Source organism: Cyanistes caeruleus, chromosome 1 (assembly GCF_971803275.1).
Source record: "Cyanistes caeruleus chromosome 1, bCyaCae1.hap1.1, whole genome shotgun sequence".
In the NCBI taxonomy this organism is placed as follows: Eukaryota; Metazoa; Chordata; class Aves; order Passeriformes; family Paridae; genus Cyanistes; species Cyanistes caeruleus.
This window is the reverse complement of record NC_141701.1, coordinates 38,555,262-38,581,775: the sequence shown is the minus strand read 5'-3', so window position 1 is coordinate 38,581,775 and position 26,514 is coordinate 38,555,262. Positions and strand designations below refer to the sequence as shown.

At 40.5% G+C, this 26,514-nt stretch overlaps 1 protein-coding gene across 1 annotated transcript; it reads right to left on the bottom strand.

Moving 5' to 3' along the window:
- On the bottom strand, positions 1-25,162 carry BPNT2 (3'(2'), 5'-bisphosphate nucleotidase 2). The gene is made up of 5 exons (XM_086887281.1): positions 22,576-25,162; positions 10,055-10,214; positions 9,029-9,124; positions 7,015-7,176; positions 1-5,903 (listed from the first exon to the last, which is right to left on the bottom strand). Exons 1-5 carry the CDS (start codon positions 22,960-22,962, stop codon positions 5,632-5,634), a joined length of 1,077 nt encoding a protein of 358 aa, XP_086743407.1. The 5' UTR covers positions 22,963-25,162; the 3' UTR covers positions 1-5,631.
- Between the last annotated feature and the right edge of the window lie 1,352 nt (positions 25,163-26,514).

Here is a 26,514-nt window from a genome sequence, read left to right as displayed (position 1 = left end):
TGGTATTTTCAGAGAATTTATTTATAGAATTGTTATTTCAATTTGGCACACAATTGGAAAATGCTAATACAATTTGGTGGGACAACAGTAAAAATGCTGGAGTGTTGCTGATCCTTTGGAGAGAAAAAATGAAATGTGAATTGCAAATAAGGAACAACTGGGCTAGAAAATAATGTTACCTAAAAGTGGGCTCTATCAGCTGTAGACCATTAAAAAACCCTGAAAGACTTAGACTCAGACACTGGGATGATGTTTCCAAATGTAGGCTGAAGCCGTTAAGAAGCAACTTTAACAAACCCCAGATTGCTTGCTCTATTGACAGAGGTTAAGCTTTCCAGAATTTAGCTTAATTTACTGTTCCTGTTTTATCTGGCTTGGTACTGCTCACACCTTGAGTTCAGTGGGAATACTGCTATTGAATTCAACAAAATCAGGCCTTTCACAGAGGGCTAATGCAGCCTCTTTCATAAGCAATGAAGCTCTGCACCCAGGGGGCCACAAATGCCAAAATGCTTGCAACATTATACTGAAAAACCATTTTCTTCATCTTTCTGGGTGTTTAACTTCTCCTTAGTCCACCTGCATCTTTTAGGTATGGTTCAGTACCCCTAATTGCATGAACCTCTCCACATTCCCATTATTTTGTTGGCAAGTATTGCACTTCTGGTTGAATCAGTCACTACCTTACACCTTAGTCCCAAACATTACCACTTTCAGGATAAATTGGATAGTTGACTGCTGGGGTCCTCTCACACTGGACTGTCTTCACCTTTGGTCTCTCATTTATTTGAGCACATCAGTTAGGAAAGGATCAGAAGGGAAGAGAGGAAGAGCAAAGAGGGAGAAGCAGCCACTATCTACTGGCTCCAGAGAGAGCCTCAAATGGAAATTGGATGAGCAGTTACCACAGAAGAGCTGAAAGAGCTGCTGTGGCACCCCAAAACCATAACATAGAAGGCTTCAACAACTTCTCAGTACGAATCATGGGTGCATGACCTGCTTTTGGGGTGGGAAGACACTCACAGAAAGTACTAGGACATCATTGCAAAAGCTGCCATAAAGAAGCTGTGGTTCACAAGTCAAGCAATTGAGTCCTGAGAGTTACCACACTCTTATCTCAGTGAATTACATTACAGGAAGCAGATACAGTGCAGTTCTATCACTGAGGACAGCAGATTAGAAGACAAGACTATCGGTGATATTTTGGCCAAGTCAAATCTGTAGTTGTTTGTGTGAAAGGGCCTAAACCACTAAAGCACTGAAGAAGAGCTCAGCATGAGTGGCCTGACTGAAAACCACCCTTGGGTAGAAGCAGTCCTTCCTGCCCTCATCCTGCTTGGGCTTAAAATCCCACAGGCATCTATTTGTGGTTCATTGAATCTTATCTGTATCATTATCTAACCTCTGAAAGACAAGACACACGAAACAATCAATGCAATTTAAAAATAAGGAAACAAAAGTAATTGTCCTCTGTTGCAACTTCTTCAGCACAGTCATCTGCTTCTTTCCACTGCCCTAGTTTACTTCAGAAAACAGATCTATGAAGAGGTTGGGCATACTGGTGGGAGACAGTAGCCTAGAAAAAATGGTTTTCTGTGAGAGAAACTGCCACTGGAATGACATCCAGGAGACAACGAAGCAGCCATTCTCTGCTGGCATAACACAGCAGAGGCCCAGAATGACACTTGGCCACTTCTCACTGCATAATTCTTGAGAAAAGTGGACTCCTTGTTTTAGACATTAAATCAGGAGTATACAATACTGCACTACTGTTGTACCACCCAAACAGGTAACAGGATGCTACAAAGACACTGGAATACACTTATTTATAATCAAAAAACCAGAGATGAACCCCAGTACTGACTCCCCTCCCCACTTCTGGGCTCAAGCCATTGGCCAGTAAAAAAAACCCAAAACTTTTCTCACACCTGAAACCAATTAGAAAATCTGTCCCCCATAACAACCATGAAGTAAATGTACGGAACAATATCACTAGCTGATTTAGAGTTTCACCTATATGGTTAACTCCCTATCCAAATATGCCATATCTGCTAAGTATTTTCATTATCGTAACATGCTCTGTAGATCAGAACAAACAGCTCTTAAATCCATCTGTAAAAGTCTGGCAAACATGTTAATCTCAAAAACAGTTAAATACAATATTCAACCCATTTATTTCTGTGTCCATTTATTTAGAAAACATTCATTCAAAGAATGAAAGCTAGGACTCTTGGTACAGTACCAGATATTATCTATGCTATTATACACTCTTTTTAGAAGAATGAAAAAGAGAAAATACATACAGCTTTAGAATAATTTCACTTACAACCACCTTAATCATAATAGCCACTCAAAATAGCCACCATTGGAAAACCAATGCTAAAATAATACATCCTCTTACATCCCTTATTTGGAGCTAGAATGCTACTATGTTGTTTTTTTTTTTTAATTAAGATTTTTAAAAAATATATACTTTTGTAGGACCCACCTACAACATGCAGTCATTTTAAGTAGCATCCCTAAAAATGGCATGTAACAGCTTTGTGTGGAAAAGGCTAAAACGTAAAGAACACTGCTGTAGCCCAGCAGTGAGATGTGGGTATGGTAGGATTTCCCACCCTCTGGGCATAAGGTTAAGTCACATCTACACTGATGAGACCAAACAAATATTTAAGCCAGAATTTGAGCAGACCATTTCAGAATGGAGTGTAAACACAGCTGAAGAAATGACACACTGAGTGTTAACACTGTACAAAGCGCACTGGGATGCGTGCACTAAGCAAGCACGTGTGAATACTTGCTGGTCTGCGTAACAGTTACATTTATTGCAAAATGACATCTGAAACTGATATTCACCAGCTGCTCACCTATTCTCACACCAGTGTAGCTACTCTTTAAATTACACTGGGAGACCACAAGCACTACCTTAGCCCTCAAGTGTGGGAAAGTTCCACGAGCTCAGGCTCTACTACGAGTAATTAACTGGGCACCACACTCTCATCTTTTCCTCAGTTTCACCAGGAGTGAGATTAGGCCAATAATGGTCCCCTGTGACAGGTACTGAACACTGTAATCCATTGCAACAAAGCAATTCAGGATATTAATGTGTCTAAACAAGCACAAGTCTTCCTAATGGAAGGCTAGGCATTTTAGCCAGCATGTGGGAGAAGGAAAGGAGGGTCTCTCCTAAGTTACTTTGTTTTCCTAGGAAAAAACATAACTTAGGCAAACACTTTTGCTCACTGGTCTATGCCTTCAACTAAGATACAAGTAAGCCCTTGTACATTACATAACATTTTTCATTTCCCATACAGGAAGCCTGATCACAGCTTATGCAAGGAAGTGATAGAAGCAGTCCCCAAAATAAAAGCAGTTTCATTTTTAGCAATAATGTTGACATAAAGATTTCAGGCTGATTCTAAAACCCCAGCTTGCCACAGATTTTATCTTAATTGCCTAATCAAATATTGTGCATTTGATCTCTGTGATACAATCAGGTTTTTATACTAGGCTAACTATGGCTATTTCTCATATTTAAATTTTAATCCATGTTCTTTAACAAATAAACATACAAACAACATTTTAAAAATTAAATTAGGCTCTAAGACATTTAAGTCAGCCTTAAAAAGCTGCAATCTTCTTGTAAAATGTTAAAATCTTGATAATTTTTTTTTTATTCTTCACTGAAGTTTGGAAGCTCAATAACTTTTTGAGACAGATCAGATCCTTTTTAAAAAGGGCATGATCACTTATTTGTCATAGCATATAGCAGTTTCTTAAATTTAAAAACTGAAAGTAAAATTGCTTTGTGTATTATCTACTGTGTAAAAGTTATTTTCAAAGAGCAGCAATAGTGTCTGTGTTGGACAAGAAGATCTCCAAAAACTACCTGTACCAAAAGGCTCATAGGACTAAGCTTCAGTCTCCTTTCCCAGCGAGTTTAAGAAACAGAAGTCTGTATCTGTAGTTATGCAACAACTGGGAGGTCTTTTGGAAATGTGAACTTCAGCTAGAAGTTGAAAGCAGTATCTAAACATTCTCCACTACTGACCTAAGGAGAAAAACCTCTTTCTAATCAGAACAGTAGTTCTCATTAACAATATGAAAGAAATTAAAATTAAAAAATTAAGGGTTTGGATCAAGCAGCCTAAGCCTATAGTGAACAAACTTTGAACAGAAACCATCTACAGTAACTAAGAATTTAAGGATTTTTCAGGATAAATGGGCAGCTTATTTTCTGATAATTCAAACAATTTGTACATTGTAACCTTCTGAAACCTTTCAGGGGTATGCAGAGAACAACAATGCAGATGGTTACATGTTTGAAGATAGAAGTCCACATATTTTAGAAAATTTGATATCAAATTGGCATTTGATATCAAAGGCCCTGCATTCTGTTCTGTATGTACTGGACTGAAAAGAACATTTTTCAGTAAAGTTTTGAAGACTCTGCTGTACTTCAAGTGCCACATGTTCTTCAATCTTGTTTAAGCAGATTCAAGTTCAAATGGTCTCTCCTCTGTCTGTAAATTACCACAAATCACAAGCTGATTGGAATGGCTGAAGAGCTGTCTGCAGGAAGAGTGTGCTGCAAGCTAAAAAGACAAAACTATTTATTCCTGGAGTTGTAGAAAAAGTGCTGGTTTATATCTTGTGCTGGAAATGGAAATAACTAGTCAACCTACTATTTCTGTAAAATTCATTCCCTATGACTCTGTCCAATGGAAAGAAAACCCAAACAAACAAAATAACAGGTACTGAAGGAAGAGGCTGCTTCTATAGGCACAAACACCACATGATGAACAAGCCCTATATTAGAGAAAAATCTAGCATGCATCTTCAACATTGCTTGCAGAAATCAAGGACAAGAAGTAACTGCTAAAAAACTATACAAGGAAATGCTGCCTTCTTTTAAAAATGTATAAGGAAATAATTACACTGATTAATAAAACACTGATATTCACAACCCACCTGAACTAAAACTGGTTTACATCTTCAGGAAAGAAGTCAAAATAGTACAGAACATTTCTTTTTTTCTCTTAAAAAGCAGAGAGTGCCACACCATCAAAGATAAACTGTTGCTGCATATAGATTTGAATCAACTTCTTGTGCTTTCCATTCAGGGGATACAAAATACGAGGTCATGATTCCTGATAAACTGTTTACAGTTATCAGATGCCTACACAAATCAAGCTTTTTTTCCCTACATAATTTATTATGGAATTGCTAAAACTACAGTAAGATGTAAAAGGTTTCAAGAAGTTTCTGTGAGAAATACTTAGGACATTTTACAAAAAAAATTGATTTTTCTTTAGTTCACCTATGTTTACCAATATATATGGTAAATGCACCTTGAGTATAAGAACTGCATGAAAACAGTCTGAAAAAAATAAAACATGGAAACTGATGTGTGAGACCATCAATCCCCTTCCTACTTCCAACTATTATTATTATTATTTTATTCTTTTTAAATACCACCACTGACAAAACCCAATGCAAGATACAGTCCCCAAGCCCACACCAAACTGCTTTGCTTTGCTGTGCATCTTTTCCAGCAGGTTTTCACACCTGCTTCTTCAGACAGAGCATCTGAAGGCTACAAAAGCACAACTTGTACTTCATCTGTCATGCTTATTTGTGTGATGTTTTTTCCAGATCTGGAAGTTTTTCAATTAGTGCTTTATGGTTCATGTTGATACTGGCTATAAGTCCTCCTTCATTGCCATCTGAGCCAGTGTAACTAATTTCTTCTCCAGTCAGGGTAGTCATATGGCCACCCAATGCTCTCAACACTGCATTTCCAGCACATATGTCCCACTTCTTAATGTAGGTGACATGGATATACACGTCAGCTTCTTCTTGATTCTTTTCAGGCACATCAAGGAGGGCCAACACTTTATAACCTAGAAGAAATAGGGCAGAGATAAAAAGAAAAAAAATAAACCAAGCTTTCCTGTAGAAACACATTAAAAGAACAATACTATTTCTCAATCCCTGTATCATGCTATCTTTTTCAACCTGGCTTAACAATAGAAAGAAAATGTATACGCCACTCTTTAATAAGCAAATCAGCCCAGGGCATTTCCCTTTATTATTCATTATGCAGTACAAAGCAATTGCTCAAAACAGTATCCATTCTTTTATGGATTTTTTTCAATTTTTGACCAATATACTTGTTTCATTAATCTGTCAATTTCTTCATTTTCTTAAACAGAGTCAAGTCCTGGACAAGACCAGCTAGAATCAGTTACACTTTCACTTTCTTGGTAATTGCATTACCAAGAAGCAATGCAAGACCTTCTTGACTAAACAATCTGTAAGACAGCTCTGGCTTTTTGCATTAAAGACACAGAAAGATACATTTCTGTAAAAATAAAATTTTGCATGGTTTTTCTGAGACTTTAAAACTACTCTTGTTCACACTAGTGCCTCCCATTCACGCTTTACTAGTAACATGCACGAAGACATCGCATAAATAAAAAGTATTCTAAAACTTCTTTAAATTGAGTATGAGGCAGATAAAAATGGACTTTAGTGATACTAATTTTCTCTTTTGACATAAATGCAATAAACAATATCAAACTTTAATGGCCTTTTTCTTAATTTTTTTAAAATTAGCCATTCTAATACCTACCTAAGAAGCAACAGATTCTCTTCTATGATTGTGCCTGTGGTCACACAACCCTTTTTTTCCCACTGAGGAAAAATGCACTTCCATGAGCATACATCAGTGCATTTCAATGAAAGGACCACAACAACATTGCTGGTCCAGCCTTAGATTCAGTAACACACTGACTTGTGAACAACCTGAAATCTGAACCAAGTCTGCATGTAGGTTCCTAAATACAGGAAAATATGTGTCCCTATCGTCAAGGGTTTGCTTTCAGTGATGTGAAGATCAAAAGGCAAGAGGAAAAAGAGAAGACACCACGGTACATCCTTTTGTCTAGTAACAGCTACACCATTAAAACATTCTGAAGCAGTAAAATGGATAGGATGCTTAAAGAACCAAACCTGCTCCACCAGCGGGGATTATCACAGTTTTATTTCCAAATGTCTGCCGTGCAACCTGCTCAACTTTTCCTGCATGGGAGCGGGACACAATAATCCTGGGAGTCTTCTCGTTGTAGGAGGAACGAGCTTTTACATTTGACCCACCATCCACCATTGCCCAAGCTACAAGAGAAACAAAAATTCTGCTAAGATTTACAAAAGACGATCTCTGTTAAGTGTGAGGATAAAAGGGTACTTATTTAATAATATGTAATTGATACCTCAGACTTTGTATCTCTCAATAATGTAAAAGAGAAAGAGCTGACAGAGGATGGGGTGCATAGCCACATATGCACACAAGGGAAGAGAAAGAGGCCACACACACATTGGTGCATATGGCATTATCCCAAGCCTGACTGTTCTTGAGTAATACTTCCAAAAAACAGAATAAGAGGGAAAAATCCCAAGTAGTTAATATTTAGAATTTGCAATTGGAAAGCTACCAAAGTTAAAAGGATGGCTCCTAGTCAGAAATACATCCAATATTTCCTCAGACAATGTTTTTATGTAAGACCAAAAAGCCCCACTACCCTTTAAAGGAGATATCAAAAATGCTATGGAGTAATTTTGTTCAGAAGGAGAGAAATGCTAAAGAAGGAAATAGCTCAGAAGGACAGTGCTACAAAGAAAAATATTTGATGTTGTGTTTCAGAGAACTGAATTTAGAATCCACAACTTCCCACTTGTTTTATCATGAACTTCAAAGCCAAGCTTGGTAGGTGGCATCCCCCAACCATTAATTTGACATTTACTTAGTAAACTACCCAGCAATTTCATCTCAGTAGAGAGCCAAATTGTTTGGCAACAGACTGAGCTCTGTGTAATAACAATACTGACTGCCCTTTATTGCTTTGTATTTGTGTGGTAGTATTAGGAACAATTTGTCTCAAAACATATCAGTATTTCCAGCTTGGAAAATGAATACTTGTCACACAGAATGACAGAATTCATTGCATCTCATGATTCACGTCTGAACATTGCACACTTCACTATTATCAAAGGAAATAAATTTTCAACATTACAATGCTAAAAACCTATTTCTTCAGATAGGTATTGACACCTAAAAAAATATGTTCCAAAATCTCCAAGATTCTTGAAGCATATTGGAATATAGCATATACTTAAGTGACTGCTAATTAAATTCATATTTATAGACAGCAATATATTTAGCACAAAATGTTGAGTGTTCAGTGAGTCAAAAAAAGGACAACAAATACAAAATGCATTTATTCAGACTTAGTTTTTGTGCCAGAACTACCGCAAAACTTCAGAACTCTAGAGGTCAGTATTGCCTAAGGGAAAATGTAAACAGAAATTCCTGTTTTAAATACACAGTAAGACACAAATACTTAAACTAGTCTGAGGCCTTCAGAAGTGCATGCAAATTGTCAAACTTGCAGCAATGCTTGCTGATGCATCATTAATACTAAAAAATTAATTATTTCACAGCTATGGCATTAAAAGCATGTTAGATAATCAATAAGACTATACTAGACAGTCTTGTCTGTTACATGCAGTTGCCATTAAGATCTTTATTCAATTTTTTTTTTTATTCACACCAAATAAACAGGAGCTCCTAGGTATATTATCACAGACCCAAGTTACTCTGCTAAATGAGCAAAGTACTCTTTTTTGCTAAAGATAAAAGAACACATAAAACTACTCAGTATTTGTAGGTTTAACTTGTTTTTCTTATTTGATATAAGCACTCTAATTGAAGGGATCTTAGCTCTTAAAAGTATTTCAGCTAGTTTGTTCTAAATGCATCATTTTTATTTTAAACAAGGGTGGCATTTTCCTTTGTGGTTTTATAGCACAGAACACATCTAGAGCTCTAATTGTGTGGTCTGCTGCAGCACCGTTTTGCTGCTGGTACTATTTTCCCATTTATACCTACAAGATGTTTTCCCAAACACCAAATTTTAATTAATACTATGACTGACAATGATGGAAATATGTGAAGGCATGAAGGTACCTGTGTAAGATGAGAAGGGCTTGTGTATCACACCTATTACTGGTTTACCATTTACAGCCACACAAACCATTGTCGTGACATACTGTCGAAGATCCTCTGCGGGCAAAACAAGAAAGGGAGCAAGTTTACAATCAGATGCCAAGAACACAAAAGGAAAACAGACAGGAGAATATTCAGATTATTCTCTGAAGACTAGTTTACATTCTGCTTCTTGCAGTTATGTAACTTTGATGTATCTTCAAATAACCTTTCAGTTTTCAAAAGACTTTGAAAACTTTTCAGCTTTCCAGCAATTTTTCCTGTTCAGTAGATATAACCTGTACTCCTACCAAACCTAACGCTATCAGCTGTGGCTTATGCAACACACGTTTTCATGGAAATCTGTGCCCCTGCATTCTCCCTTCTCTGCTTCATGTCCTATCCTCTAGTGGTTCAAAAATGGTAATTAAAAAGCAAAAATCATCCCCTGGAAAGCATAACTGTAACAGTGAAATACTCACAAAAAATTTCCCATTTTTGTAACTTCCTAGAATTTTAGCTGGATTGCCTTGAACTGCTAATGTGACATCCTAAAATATTTGCAAAGGGGCCAGGCTCAATTCTACATGGTTTTTGAAAAATGACAACAAAAATTTCCTTGTATCAAGTTAAATAGTATATGTACTTAGTATTCCCTTTCAATAAACAAAACCAAACATCTGAGATACTTAGAGTTGCCACAGTAATGACTGAAATAAAGAAACATGTCATTCCAGTACAATCCATAATTGACAGTTAGCATTTATTACAGCAATTATTTAATTGCAAGGATACCAAAATAATTTCAGAGTTGGAATATATAAAAGTAAATGTTGTAATATGAGAACTACAGAGATTTCATTATGTAATTTGTTCAATTAAATCACATTAGCTTTGACATAAGACACTTTAACAAGATATGTCCTGTTAAATACTTACTATTTTGTCTCCAGTTTAAAAGACAAACATCAGAATTACACAAATGATTAGTCAACAAGAATCAGCTACCTGTGTATTCTTGTGTAGCGTCTAAGGGATCGATCCAGACAGTGACACTTTCTGCTGGCACCTCTTTAGGCTGTATTTTTTGCTTTATTTCTTCAGGAATACTGCGATCCCAGGAGACTGTCTCCTGATCAGCTGTATCAACACGCTCCTCAGAATTTATCTGTGGTGAGACAACAAAAGCAGTTGCATTAACATATCAGATACAGTAACTGCGGCACTTGGGAAAATTACAGGTTTGCTCACATTTTCTCTTTCTTCCCTCACCTCAAACGCAGGAATTAAGTAGTTTTTTCAGCAACTCACAGGCTATTATGATCATGTGACAAGCAATACAAAACCACAATCCTGAATTTTACTGTGAACCACACCAGCTGGACACTGTTGTTTAGGCTGCAAGCTCTCCCTACTGAACGTTCCCACAGTATGAATCACATTTTTTTTAAATCAATATTTAAATGCAGTTGATTCAAGTACTACAGGCAGAACATTTGACTCTGGAGAATCATACAGTACACAGACAGCAGGGGGTCTAAAATTCAATTTATACAGACCAGTAGAAGCACATGGAAATGTCGAGATATACTATCACCAGATATTATGCAGACTGTGCATGACTTGGATGAAATTGGAAGAAATCTTAGTATATATATTCCTGCTGTAGGCATTGAGTTACAACTAGAAATTTAAGCAGCTCAATTAAATTTAACCACTACACAACTGTCAGACGAATTTATTTCACAAACAAGTAACATCCCATACCCATTTTTAGGGCAGGTTGGGGTAAGGTCCTAAGATGGCCTATGAAGAACATTTTTTAACAGCAGTCAAAAGTCACATTTAAGCCTGCTGTCACCTGCTGCCCAGCTTAATGAACGTTACTCCACAGCAGAGGGCATTTCAGTACATCAAGCAGAGCCTGGTAGGGAAGCACACAGCTCCGATCTGCTGAATGGAATAACATTCTGCAAAACCCAACACAACGTCCTCGTTACTGCAGTAGCACAATATTTTTGGATGATCAGAGATGCAGTTGTCCCAGAAGCTGTAGGTAAGTGACATGGAAATGAAGGAGCTATCATTTGAGTGTGACAGACCTTATATGAGCAGGATTTTTACATAACTCACATCATAACAAGAAAAGGCATCACACACATCTCAACTGTAATGAGGTATTAGCCAAGAGTTAAGGGCCATTTTATCCAAGACAACTCAAAAAGAAAAAGGAAGCAGAACTGCAGCAATTTCAGCCATACATCATAGCTGTCTTCTCACATAAAAACAGTATTTGAAGCATTATATGTCAAACATGGGGCTCTTGAAGTAGCCGTGACATTTACAAATTAAACATCTGTCACTATACAATAAACCTGATGATTGCATTTTCCCCTAGGGAAAACAAACAGTTCTGCAAAGTCAAGATGAGTAGTTCCACAGACTTGGCAGTCTCAACATAGCCCCTGGGCAGTTCCTAAGTTCCACTACAGCACATGACATACCATCATAAAAAAAACATTTCCTCAATAGAAGAAAGGGGCCTCCAAGAAGTTAAGGGGTTGGAACCAATGCTCAAAAGGAAGACTATCTTGTTAAACCTGTTGTTACAGTACACTAGAATGTAAAGACTGAAACTATCTGAAAGGTACTGTTTTCAGAGAAACACTGCCTACTAGCTCAGATTCTGTACCAGTGACTGTGACACTGCAGTATTTATAATGCCATAACGTGAGGAGTCTCTCTCGACAGACATGATTATTGCATTAGGAAAAAAAAACCAAACCAAACCAAACCAACAAAAAAACCCAAAAAAAACCCCAAAAAACCCACCAAAAACAACAGCAAAAAAACCCTGGGGAAATAGTGATAAGGTTGCATAGACATCTGGAGAAAGATATAAAAAAACCCAAAACCTCAAGTTTCATTCTTCCATTCATATGACCATTTACTCTTCAGCTTTGGCTGAATACTTGCCTGAGAGGGGCTCATCAACCCTTAAAACTTCTTTCATTCCTCCTGTTTTTTGTTTTGTTTTTTTTTGTTAATGAAGGAGACTATACCTGGAAAACATGCCTCTGTGTTAATTCCATGTTCCTATTTGTCATTCTCATTTGCTGGCAGCTTCCAGAGGCCACGACCTTACACTTTAAACATCACTCTTCTCAAGCAATATGGATATGTAGTTCACTGCAATCCCAAACCCTCACTCATAAATTAGGAGTAGCTATGGTATAAAGACAATCACAAGGCCAAATATTTCAGGAACTAGACCTTATTTCAGCAAGATGCTCTGGGGTTAATTGCCTAACAGCTGTAAGGTGTAGAAGTCCATCTGGGGAAGTTCTGGAAGCTGAGCACTGACATGAAGGTTAACTACATTTTGGCAATCTTCCCCAGTTATGCTTGAAGCAAAAGCCATTCTCACAAGGAACTTCATCAAACACAGAGATCTAATAAAATAAATGTAAATCAGTGCATGGAATATTGCTGAAAAGTAAAAAAAAAAACCCAAAACAAAAAGCTCAAAACCATTATTTCATAAATAAGGCAGTCTGGCTGCATCTCACCAGTACAGTGCTTCCCAAAACCAGCCTGTAAGATGCAGGAGCTCCATAACAAATGAGGGATGCTGCTCACAGGAGCCAGCAGCAGAGGTCCAATACCAACACCAGGATCAGTCCACAGTGTGCCTTCCAAAGCACCCAGGTGCTTCCAGCCTTTGTATAGGTCTGCACAGGACACACTCCTGTCCAGCACACTGGTGACTGGAACACAGATCTGCCCAGGAACACAGGAAGCAACTCCAGCATACCACAAACTTGTCTGGATAAATGCAGTGCTCTGAACAGCCAACAGTCCTGACCACTTCAGGGAACCTCACAGAGGCTCTTTGTCCTGCACTGGTTTAGTCCCTACCAGCACTTCCCGCTGTCTTTGTGGCAGCTCATCACCCAAAAAACCTGCCTGAATACTAGCTAGCTGTCCCTGGTATGGCACACAACTTCAGGCTTTCTCCTGGTCTGAAAGAGTGGAACACAACTGGAGTTTTGCCTTTGGATTCACCCATCAAAGGTGAAAAAGTGAAAAAATATAAGCAAACACCCCCTCCCTCCTCCAAAATAGAAGCTTCTGTTCAAATACTTCAAACCAGACATCAGTACATGAAAATGCAATGCTTTTCTTAGAAAGTGTTTGGTGGCATGTTATTTTTTTTTTAATTTAGTACTTCCTCTCCTTCCCTTTATACTTCTCATTTTATGAGCTCAATAATCATTTTACATTTTAATATGCAAATAATATGAAGTAGCACAGCATTTTATTCCTGAGAGCATCAGTAACCCCACTGGAAAATTATGTCCTCTGAAATCCAAATCTTAGTGCTGTTTCATTAGAAAATAAAACAAGAACAACACAAATACTATCACACCTGTATTATAAAAATACCAATTAAGCTATTCAAACTAAAAGAAAAAATCATAAAAAAAAGAAATACAACAAAAAAAAAAAAACCAAAAACAACCCCCCCACACAGATTACCAGTCAGAATATGAACATAAGAGTATTCCAGGTATTACCTTTTAAAAACAGATTTTGGAACAGGTTGCCCAGAGAGGTAATAGATGTCCTTTCCCTCAAGTATTCCAGGTCAGGTTGGATGAGGCTCTGAGCAATCTGATTGAGTTGAAGATGTCTCAGCTCATTGCAAAGAGGTTGAGCTAGATGGCCTTTAAAAGTCTCTTCCAACCCAAATTATTCTATGATTCTATGACTCAATGGGTAAGTCCATTGATTTGAATGGGACTAAGGAAATGAAAAGCATTAGTAAATGAAATGAAAACATTAGTAATACATTAATAGGTGTCTGTTTTTCTGTTTTGTTGGTGCACTGATGCTGCATGACCTGTACAGCCACTTCACCAGTGATGATAAGCATAATGCATGCCCAAGACTCAACTTTTCCACCTGTATCCACCTGACATGAGATGGAGGAAAAAAGTGGAGAGAAAAAAGCAAATGCAAACATTTGCAAACAATAAAACAATAGTTTCAACATCTTCTTTCTGAGTGACTGAGAAATGTCCTCTGTGGATTGTGGAAGATACTTTATAATTAGATATGCCTTCTGTACTAATGTCTAGAGCAACCACTAAGAGCTCACGTTCATGTCTGTCCAATCTGGTGGCCTTCTAAATGGAGTGACTGCAACAGTTGACAAGGGTGCCAAGACCAACCAGTGTCACCTATCTAGACTTCTGCTAGGCCCACATGGCATCATTATCTCCAAATTAGAGAGACATAGATTTAAAGATTACTCAGTAGATAAGGAATTGGATGGATGGACACAGACAGGAAGTTGGGGTCAACAACTTGTACGCCAGTGATGGTCTCCCTCAAGGCTCCGCTTTGGGACTGGTGCTGTTTTACATCTTCATCAATGACAACAGTAAGATCAAATGGACCCTCAGCAAGTTTGCAGATGACCTGAAACCAAGCAGTGCACTTGACACAGCAGAAGGAAGGGAGACTGTCCTGAGGAACCCAGACAAGCTTGAGGAGCTGGTTCATGAGAACCTCATTAAGTTTAACAAGTGCAAGATGCTTCAGCTGGTTTGGGGTAATCCCAGGAAAGAGTACAGACTGGGGGAACTCACTGAGAGCAGGATGACAGAGAAAACCTTGGGGTTTATCACGGATGTGTGCTCACAGCCCAGCCAGCCAACTACCTCCTGGGATGCATCAAAAAGGCAGCATGGCCAGCAGGTGGAAGGAAGCGATTCTCCCCCTCTTCCCTGCCATGGTGAGACCCCACCTGGAGTGCTGCAACCAGGTATGGAGTCCTCAGCACAATAATGATGTGGACTTGTTAGAGTGGGGCCAGAGAAGGGCCACAGAGATGATGAGAGGAGTGAACACCTATCCTACAAAGACAGGCTGAGAACTGGCCTGGAAGAGAGAGAAGGCTCCTGGGAGACCTTAAGGTCTCTTAAGTGCTTAAATGATGTTTATAAAGAAAGAGGGAGAATAACTTCTTACATGGGCAGATAGGAGTAGGACAAGGGGGAATAGTTTTAAAGTAAAAGAGATCTGGCTTTTAGAGAGAGATTTTAGGAAGAACTTTACTGTGAGGGTGGTGAGGCACTGGATCATGTTGCCTAGCGAAGTTGTGGATGTCTCATCCCTCAAAGTGCTCAAGACAAGACTGGATGGGGCTTTGAGCAACTTAGTCTGGTGGAAGGCATTGCTGCCCATGGCAGGGTAGTTGGAACAAGATGACCTCTAAGGTCCCTTCCAACACAAGTCATTTTATGACTCCACAATACCCACAACTTCACACCTTTGAAGGTATGACCTACGGGGTAGCTGCATGGGACTTTAATTGAATCGCTCTTACCTGGCTGTGCTTCAGAGATGTCCCAACTCAAAGGAGAGTGGTTGAAACAGCAGTCTTTGGGATTTCCCCCACTTGGAGACCCCTTCAACCACTGCTGCACTGCACCAAAGAGCAGCCCTACACTCACTGCATTACAAGACAGACTGCTTTACCTGCATTGGCTCTGCTTCTCTGTTTTTCTCCTAAAATGTATCAGAGGTGAAAGCTGTCTCAGCTTCTCACAGCATCTGTACATACACAAACCGTGTGAAGGAATCAGATGCCAAAACCTCTGAATGTAAATACCCACTCCACAAGTCAAGACATATAAACATGCTGAACAGGAGAGCAAAAAGCACTCAAAGCACCATTATTTCCAGTATCTGAGGAAAATATCTAACCCACCCTGGTTACAAAACAACGCTGCAGAATCTGGTACAAAGGGAGGGATGTGCATTCACACCAAGATCACACCAAGACTTTGCTCACCTGCATCCAGGAGCATTCATGATCCCTCCCTTCCAACTTTCAAATTTGGGAATGGTGAATAGCAGTTTTCACTATGAATGAAAGCTGCTTTTTGAAAACTTAGGTTACTTAACGCCACAAAGAATATAAACTGGGAAATCAAAGTATGGCTTCTTTTTGTAAATTTAAAATGCCTTTAAGCTTTAAAAAATTTGAATAGTAGCCTTACCAGCATAGTTAAAAAAAAAGACACCCTGATTTTATTCAATAGATGGACATTTTCAAAGCCAGATGCATGCTTTTGAAAAGGTTCTTTTCCTCCTTAGATTACCACAACATATTAGAAAGAAAAAATAAGCTTTTACAGGTGATCTTCATGCCTTTCAAAAATGTTCCTCTTGCCGAGGCTCAATTTACATGGAATAATAGCGAGGCAGATTTTGTTATGAAAAGAAAGAAGACCTTGCTGAATCACAAAGTTTTCAAAAAAAAATTTTTAAAAGGTAATTAAGTTTAGAAACAGTAAGTTTGAAGTCCTAACTTTTAAGCTAATGAGTTAGTTTACTTAAAAATTAAGTTTAAAACCATAAAGCACATTTGTATAAAAATGTGTAAGGTATAAAATCATACAAATGTATAGAAAAATAAGAAGTATAAAACCCTCCAGTCTCATGATGACATTCATTTAATCAGAAAACAACAAGTACTTCTATAATTACACCATGACACTGAAAAAGGACACGTGCCTTTTTCAAGGCACCTAAGTCAAGGCAGACGGAGGTTTTCCTCTAACATCAACTACATCTTTCATTTTAGCAACAAGAAGTCACTTAATGCAGGAACAAGATGACAGAACATGCAAAGAAGAATCTGGATAAGCCTAAATGTCAAGTAGCTCAATCAGTGCTTATCAAAACTCATTAGGTGACTTTGGCCATTAAGCCAGCAGGAAGCAGACTGAAACAAACAGGATCTAATAAATGATAAAGACATATCCAATGACAACTCTGCTTCTACGGACTTGCAATGAATGGAGATTGGTGAAAACAACAAAAGTGGAGTTGAGGGAATCAGCATAGATCACAGGAGTCACTGTTTCCATCAGTAATCTGCAAAAACAACTAGAATTTTAGACCAGGAAAAGAAAGCCACTTGCTCATTAGCTCACCAAAACCACACAAGTGGTTTCAGTAGATGGCTAAATTCTCCATTATAGTTCTATACAAACCCAAGTCTAGCAAAGAGAAAAAGATAACTTGCTTGTCACAAGAGTTGCAACACTTCATTTTAAGAAAACATCCAAATAAGGACAAATTAGAAATCTACCAATAAAATAGACAATACCCAAAAAACGTCCACTATTAGTGAGTGGCTGCACTAAGAAATTCAACTCTCCAGATGCTCAGCTGATAGATTAAACACCCACAGTGTACAAACAAGCCAAATGAACTACTTGTAATTGCCTCTGAAAAGATAATCACAGAATTCATTAGCATACAGTTACACTCTTTAACTTCATTTTTATGCAGAGAGAGTGGGCATAAGTCATCTGGCATCATTTGGAACCCATGTGAGGAGATGCATCTCCAGACAACATCTATTACTGAGATTTCAGATTAACATTAACACTTCTTGTTTTACTTAGAAACCCACTGGCAGTTGCAAAGATCATCCAGGTCAGAAGAACATAAATTTCATTAAAAGCCCTAAGATACGAGGAGGCTATTTGCACAAGATGAAAAGACAAATTAATGAACCTACTCACTAAAGTGCAATACCTCTGAAGTTTAAGTAGTATTTTCTTTTTTAAAACCACTCCTTTAACATATCTATCTTTCACACAGAATCCATATCAATTGCAGAGCTTGCCATCTCATATGAAATTCCAGTTTTTTAGGTATGGTAGTTGGCACTGTGGTCAGAAGCCTAAACAGTGAGTTGAAACCTAGATACTACTTCAGATAGTCTGATAAAGAAGAAATGCTTGGAGCCATTAATCTTCAAAAGTCACATTAATTTAGAAGAAAAAGTAAAACTGACATGTTCTTAAAGTTTCATTTCGAGCACTGATGCTGGCATTATCATGCATGCATAAGCTTGAAATGTGATATTTATCCTCAGTCTTAACTGGGAAAGAGACATAAGAACATTTGGATTCAGAACAGTGGCAAGACTCATAAAAAGATGCTCAAAGAGGAAGACTGCGATTTCCACCACAGTCGCAATATTAAAAAAAGGGAGCAAACAAGATGAAACTCTATTCAGTATTTACACTAGAAAAGAAGATATAGCTGGTGCAACTCTAGAACAAAAGTAAGCCAAAACAGCTCAAAATGAGAACGTAGGGCTGAATACAATCAGATCAAAGACTGAAATCTGCATCCTGTGAAAGCAACTCCAGTATAGAACAGCAGTGAAATAGCAGAATTGTGTGGGTCACTTTAAAATTGGCTTTTTCAGTCAGAGGACAAGAGGTAATCTGGTCAAACTGCAAATTTAAGGAACAGTCTGTCAATCATTCCTGCCTTTGTGATCAAGTAGGGCTGCTCCTTCAGATGTGCTGGACATTGGCTGAAGTGGGAAGTGAACCAGGTTACTCCTAAATAACCTTTCTTTTAAATAACTTTTATTTTTAATTTTTACTCAGGATACAATCAGTTATCAAGATCCTGACATTGATCCCTGGACAGGCCACATTAAAAGAGTAAGACACTAAGGCATGATACTGAGAGGAATCTTTCAGCAGGTAATGCTGCTGAAACCCTGGTATCATGAGATCGTTTCTTCACAGAACATACCAGCATTTCTGGCTAGTCTATCACTGGATTTCAAAAGAATGCCTCCCCAGTCTATTCCCACCCCAGCAGCAGGGCTGGATCAAGCATCTGTTTAATCTCCCCACCTAAATCCCATCCCAGTCCTTATCACACCACCACTGTGCCAGCAGAAGAATAAATAAGGCTGCACTGAGAACCAACCAGGAAAGAAGAAACCCAGAAAAGGTAAACAAAATAAATAAAAAATGAAAGCAGCAGAGGGAATGATTACAGCTGGATCAGAGCTTTAACTTGTTAGCCTGACAAATAAATAAGGCCAACGTATTGTAGTGGTAACACCTCAAACCTGTAATTGCAGTTGAGAACTTCACCAGGAGAAAGCAGTGCATATGTTTTAGCATTAAGTATATTTTAAAATTAACTGTACAAAGATGCTTCATGGAATACACATGAAAATATTTACTGCCAGATGTTGAGTGCAATCAGACAACACCGGGTAATACCCGAGGAAGCAGTAAGTGGCTTGCCCCTTTGTCTCTTATCCTTCTCAAGCCTATTTCTGAGGGATATAAAAACTCCACCACTAAATCTAAACCAAATTTACTCAGCGATAAAACACAATTGAGCTGTACCTCTTTGGTCTTACCTAACACAGACTTGAGAAGTCTGAACTGATGCAAATGCATCTATTTATATTAAACAGAGCAGTTGATGTCAGCAGTGGAGCTCCTCTTCCTCTGTAGAGACAATACCTTTACTCAAGAGAACAAAGGCAAATACTTTCTGTGGGATTTTTTTCCCCTCAGATTTTGAAAGGGCTTTTTTATAAATCCCAACTCATTGTATTATAAGACTTTTCCCAGATTTATTTCAGCTTCTGCAAGTGAGAAGCCTAACTCTTCAATCTTCTCTTAATAACCACACTTTAAGAGACTCAGATCTTCTTCAGGAAGACCATTTGCATGCTTTCTCTTTTTATGTCCAGCAGCACAAACCAAGAAATCCAACGCTGCTCACTGACTTAAGTTTATTTCAGTCAAATGACTTTTCCCCTTGGTTACTTTGTACCACTGGCAAGTCACCGTTATTCTTAGAGAATCACAGAGTAATTAGAATTGTTTGGGCTGGAAGGAACTTTCCAGATCTCATTCCAACCCCCCTGCCATGGGCTGGGACTTCTTCCACTAAACCAGGCTGCTCAAGGCTTATCCTGCCTGACTGTGAACATCTCCAGGTCATCCACAATGGCTCTGGACAACCTGGTCCAGTGCTTCAGCACTCCCACAGTAAAGAATTGTGTCCTAATGTCCAATTTAAACCTGTCCTCTTTCAATTGAAAGTCATTCCCCCTTGCCCAGTGTTGACTGCCCTTGTACAAAGCTCCTCTCCAGTTCTCCCCTTCAGGTTCTGAAAGGCTGCTGTAACATCTTGCCTTCTCTTGTCCAGGCTGAACAACTCAGTTTCCTTTGCTTTAAAGGCACATTTTAGCACCTAGTTTTTGTGCTGGTTCATCTTTTTCCTGGCTGTAGCATTTGGAAACATTTTAAATACTGAGGTACTCCTGTTAAGCTCAAGAACTTCAGGATGTGAAAAAATCAGCATTTTGCATGAGCTTACTCTTGGAATTATCGCAGTTTTTGTTTGACAGCTTTTATTAGCATCATCTTCTCTAGCAAGGAGAGAAGAGGAGGTTTATTTGACTACAGCAGCATCTTTTATTCTGGAGTCACTCTGTACAGGGGGCTAAGACTACAGATACAAAGTAAGATATTTCTTACATGATGCAATTTTATACTGCCTCAGAAAATCCTCTATAATCCGTATATTCACACCAAAACTCAGCAGGTCTGTTCTATGAAAGAGCTGCAGTTTTAGATGGGTTGCTCTGAAGTTACACTTGAAGGATTAGTAGATTGAGATAATACCTTGCCTTCACATCTGAGAAGCACACACAGTATGTATATAGTAGGAGAAGAAAGCTTTTATTTTAGTTTGGGCAGATGTTTATGAATACATCTTCATCACAGACTTTAAGAGACAAAATGCCTTATCAGTGTATATACAGCTTAGTGAGTATTTTTTAAACACCACATGAGGTAAACTGTTATTATCCCCATCATGTTCTTAAAATACTTAACATCCCACAGCTGATCTATCAGACTGAGTAACTCCAGATCACCTGAAAAATTTGCCAAGTACACTCATCCTAGACATGCTCAGTTCTCAAGCTCAGTCAATCTAAGGAGTGGGGAAACGAAAAGACATATGCCTGGTATTTTCCAGTTCCACAAACCTATGCACACATTTTCAGTTTTATATTGCCTTTGAGAACATATCTACGCTTTCAAAACTACCATCTATTCTTAAAGAATAGCAGCACACATCACCTGTGAGAAAAATAAAAGGGAGTACCAAAGTTTTTTAAAAGTAGATGTTCAAAGTTAACACCCTCTGCCAGAAAGACACAAGTCAGACCGTCACTGCTAAGAATCCCAGGCTCCAGAGCAGAGTTTACATGAGGCCACAGAGCAGGCAATACACAATTCACTGTGTTCTTCAAGCCCAGAGAGAATCCCAGCCTTCTCTAGAAGCACAGACAACTCTTACATCTAGATTAATGAAGTCCCTCCATCTGTGAAAGGGGAGAAAGAAGAGGTTTCAAGTCAGCTAAGCTGTAAAGCCAAGATTTCTGAGGGCACTGAATAATGCAAGAGAACAGGGGTCAATACTTTTTCTTCCTTTAACACTGGGCCTGTGAAGGTGCCTTCTCAATACAGGAGATCTTCAAAATAGAACCTGCATAATCTTTCTGTAGAGGAAGATTAGCTAGAGCTCAAGTTTATTTCAAACATTGAAGAATTTGTTGTTTCCTCAATTTGCTGTTTCCTCTAGATTTCATATTCAGTTAGATCTTTACAACACTTTAAAACCCCACCAAAACAAACACCTCTCCCCCCACCAAAAGCCAACAAACAAAAAACCATTTTTCTGTGGAACTTTCAAAACAGCTACCAAAAATCTTATAGTAACTCAATAACCAAAAACCAGACTTAGCTACTTTTTCTCTCAACCCATCCAGCAGAAGCATGCAACCACCACCCAAATTTAGGGCTTTCTATCCATTTCAAATGGCGGTGCAAAGCTAAGGAATTTAACATCGAAAGCCAGAAGTTCCCACTGATTGAAGTGAAAGCAGAAACAATGAGAGCAAACCCCCAGAATCCTCGAAGTATAGTTGAAAGGCTAGGGTGCGACCTTAAGAGGTAGACCCAGATTTCAGAAGTGGCGGAGAGCAGGAAGGGGTGTACACCTCTGAAAGCAAAGTAAACTCATTTTGTTCAGGTAGGCAGTGATCCACAGTATTGACACAGCTGTGCTTATCTGTCCTGCAGCCACGAGCGCTGAACACTGGCTTACTGCAGCGCTATGTTCCAAAGCCTCGTATTCTCAGGCGCTGCTCCCGCTCCTGGCTCTCCCCAAAACTGCCGGCACGAAGGACACCCGGCAGGAAGGGTAACTACCAAAACAACGGCATTCCTCATCTCTGCAGCTCAACCGCAGCCGCAATTTGCACTGTGCAAGTGCCTCTATCCTTAACCACAGAGCTCACGGACCGCAACGGCGAGATCCGGTGTTCCCCCCACCCCCTCGCCGCCCGTAGTGTCTGATACTGTTTCACCTCGCCCGGCTTCCCCTGCAACCCAACCAACACCCGGGGCCACGAGCGTGAGGTGGCACTGCCGCAAATTCAGCGGGAGGGGAAGGAAAAGCGCAGTCGAGGGCAGCGCTTCCCGCCGCGGTACAGCGGGAGCGGCGGCGGTGCGGAGCTGCCCGGCCCCGGGGCTCCGCAGCGCGGTCCCAGCGCCGGGCCCGCGGCAGCCCCCGCCCCACGGAGGGCGCCTGGCACCCACCTGCACGGCGGGGAAGGCGCCCTTCAGCAGGTAGAACATCCTGCGGTTGGAGAGGAGGTCGCCGGTGGTCAGCTGCTCCTCGGCCCCCTCCCGCGTCTTCCCCTTGGCCTTGGCGTTGAGGACGTTGCCCTCGCGGACCCGCTTCACCTCCTCCCCGCCCCTGACGGCGGCCAGCACGGACACGGCCAGCAGCTCCCGCAGGTCCACGGCGCCGCCGGGCGCAGAGCCGGGGGGCGTCTCGGGCCCGCCGGCCGCCGGCTCGCTCAGCATGAAGAAGGCGAAGCGGCCGGCCAGGAAGCCGGAGTAGAGGTGGTAGAGGACGCCCAGCCCCAGCAGGCAGAACACGGCCATGCCGAGCGGCGAGAGGCGGATGCCCATGGGGGCCATGGCCGCGGGGCGGGCGGGTGGCGGGGCCGGGCAGTCACCACAATCCCATGGCACGGCCGGGGCGCTCCGCTCCCGCTGCTCCCGCTGCTGCTGCGGCGGCGCCGGGCCGGCTCCACGCTCGCGGCCGGGAGGCAGCGCCGTCTGTATCCGGGTCAGGCGGAGGCGGAGCCCGCACTGAGCATGTCCCGCTGCCCCGCAGGCTTCGGGGAATGCCGCCGCTATCTCCGGGCTCGGCCACGGCAGCACACGCCGTGCATCGCCCGCCGGTTCTCCTGAGCGCTGTGCTTTGGGGTGGTTTATTCCTCTGGGCAGCAGATGCAGCAGGAGGCCGCGGCGGCGGGGCCGAAGGAGCTGCTCCGCCCGCGGGCCAGGAGCCCGAGCCCGCCCGGCACACTGGGAAGGAGTTTTCACATGGAAATCGCTGTTGGTATAAATTGCCGCTAAATTTCTGAGGATGCACTGTTCGCAGTGCTGAGCATCACTGTTAAGCAGCTCTTCTTTTTGTCGTACTGGTTCGGGAAGTTTGGGACTCTTTGCTCCCCTGTTCCTCGAAGAATTCCTCTCACTCAGTAAAATGAAACAAATCCAAATGTTTCCTCAGCCAAGTGATGTGATAAAGGCCTACCTGTCTTAATATATACTTTTTCTTTGCACCTCAGTTGTTTTGGGGGAGTGTGAAGCTTAATAGCCAGGATGGACATCTGGGGTGGGAACTAGGAAGAGTCTGATTTCTTTCTGTTCTAATTTATGATTCCTTTTAGTAGTTTTCAGGAAATTACAAGCAAACAAACAAAAATATGTTAGTTTGGCATGTTTGAATTAATTACATATTTTTTACTCGAGCAATGTTCTTGTCTGTTGATACACAGGTTGTAGAAACAGATCTTGGTAGTGATTGTGGGAAGAAGTAATTACTAGGGATCATGCATTATAAGTGTTTTCTTGGGCATTTTTTTTTAAGTGTTAAACTTACATAATTAAGAATGTGAAAGCTATAAAGACCAAAATTAAGAGCAGCCTTGCAAACTGAAGTTGCCATATACTCTACTCTGCATTTCCATATTAATGGCATCTGCATTTACATGGTTACATATCCAGTGTCCTGAAGGATAGCACCCTCTCTGAAGCGCAAGTCTATGTTCAGGGAGTGAAAGTTAAAGGATCACAGAATGAAAAAGCATTTCATTTGAATTCAGGAGCTGGGATTCAGGAGTTTGGTTTAACTATGCTGAGGTTAAATTTCATGTGCTATTAGGCAAAATCTAAAACGTCCACATTTTCCAGCTTCACACTCCTTTTAAGGTCCAAATTGTTGGTTTTAAGTGTTTTTTGTTTTTTTTCTGTGCAGTTGCTTCTTTGGCAGAATGGGAGCTTGAAAGGATACACTGATCATTTTCCTTAATATTGATTTCACAGTTCAACATTTCATATAATAATTAATGGTAAGAAGCTATGCAGCAATACAGGGTTCATTTTAGAGTAGACTTGTGTCAGTAATGAGCAAAATAGCCAACAGCAGTGCTGCCTGATGCTATCAGCAACAGTTTCTGTGTGTTCAGTAAACAGGAACTTTAAACTCCACTGTGGTGGAGGAAACCCAGAAGAGGGAAGAAAACCTGCAACTTTATGAACTGGTTTCTTAATGGAAAGAAAGTGAAATACTAGGCTTGTTGTCTCACTGAAGTTTGCAAAGACCTTACAGAGGTGTAGAAAATTAATGGAATTATTATGTGCTACTTATATTTTTTTGCCTGCAGTAAACATGAAAATATTATCGGTAATGTAAGCTGTGAAGAGGACAGTGCACAGAGGGCTCCTTATTTCTGTGTATGTACCATCTGTGCCAGATTTTAGATGAGACTATTCATTACTGAATGCAATCACACAATATGACAATATGCTCTCAGCCTGTTTCTCTGTAGCAATATTATTCTGTAATTACCAATACCATTTTTAAAGGTTGCAGTCTGGTATCTTCCATATTGTCTTCCCAATATCCCTAAGTTAGGTTCCTCATTTTTATCTAGGGTGCTATTGACTTCACCTGGGCTCCAGAACACTGCAGATATCTTTGCAGAGTGCTTTTGGCAGATGGTATAAAGATAGTTTAGGCAAGGTTTCTTTATTGCTTCAACCTGTAAGATGAGTTTCCAGAGACCATGGTGTAGGCATAAAATGAAATCAGCTTGTGAAAAAAAGAAAAAAATATCTGTCTTCATTATTAGTAAAAGCAGATTTATCCCTTCACATGAGAGCTGAGGACAAATTCTAATGGAAATGTTCCTTTTGAAAACAGGGAGCATGCCAGAACTCAGGAAGTTTGTTCTCCCTGACTTTCAGAGCCTGTGGCAAGAATGTATAAACTAGTGAGCTCCCATCCTTGTCCAGGCTAGCAGTGTTTTGTCAACAGTACTTTACAGTGCAGTATATTGTCATGGCTGCTTTGCCAGCATCTTTGCTGACTCGTGGAAAAGCAGGGACTGCCCGCATCTTCCACAGCACCAGCCATGCAAGCAGGTTAACATGGTCTGTCAGCAGCCACAGAAGTGCTGTGCTGCAGCAGGTTGTTTCTCTGTGACTCTGGCAGTTCATTCATGGGCAGCCTTCCTGAGTGCTCAGTTTTCGTGTCTGCAGTTGCAATGTGTCTGTGGAAAAGACGGGGAGTCCCTGAGGCTCTGAGCTGAGTTTGGTGTGCAGCACATGAAAAAGATCTGCTGTGTCTGCGCTTCTGAAAGGCCGAGAGAGAGCAGATGGCTGTCAGATAGTACCAGAGTACCTGCAGGGAACCTGCTGTGGAAGTACCAGTACCATCTGCAGCCCCTGCATTTCCCTGTCAGTGCTGGGAAGGCAGTCCATGACAGAGCCCCATCCACGGTCTTTCACAGTGAGGAATAGCTTTCCTTTGCAGAGAGCATTTGGTTGGAGCAGTGTGTGTGTATGGAGAGCTGTGAATAGTTATTTGGTTTAAGCAATCGAGTTCTTCCTTATTTCTCTCTCTTTTCTCATATGTTTTTTTTCTGGTTTATTTTATCTGTGATACCACCTCATCCAATCCTGTTTGCAGTAGCAGTTATGGATAGCTCTTTCTTATATCCTGTCTGACCAAGCAGGGCTGAGAGCCTTGGGAGGGTTGTGCAAAGGCATGCCAAACCTAAGGGTATTATTAAAGGATTTATTTAAATTAGAATGTAAAGTAAAAGCAGAATGTACAAAATGTGTGCAGCATGAAGATGGACCAAACAAGGCAAAGAAAGGTGGGTTAATGTCTCTATTTTAGACTGGATCCCAGTGAAGAGTTCCTAGGTACCTATAGTCCAGCTTTTCTGAAAGGTTTCTTCCCCACAGTGTGCTCCTTTGTCATGGTTGCTTCCTTTTCCTTTGTGGAGAAAGGATGGCTCCAAGCAGACGTGAAGGCTGGGCTGCCATTCAGCAGAATCTTGACTGGCTGGGAAGTTGGACAGAGAGAAACCAGTGAAATTCAGCAAGGGCAAGTGTCGGGTCCTGCACCTGAGGAGGAACAACCCCAGGACAGGCTGGGGCTGACCTACTGGA

Bases quoted from the DNA above. Each gene is read 5' to 3' on its own strand.
- BPNT2 (XM_086887281.1), bottom strand. From the start codon at position 22,962: ATGGCCCCCATGGGCATCCGCCTCTCGCCGCTCGGCATGGCCGTGTTC. The intron at 9,125-10,054 runs GTAGCTGATTCT...TTTTGCCCGCAG, and splicing joins CGCTACACAAGAATACACAG to AGGATCTTCGACAGTATGTC. The intron at 7,177-9,028 runs GTACCTTCATGC...TTTCTCTTGTAG, and splicing joins GCCCTTCTCATCTTACACAG to CTTGGGCAATGGTGGATGGT.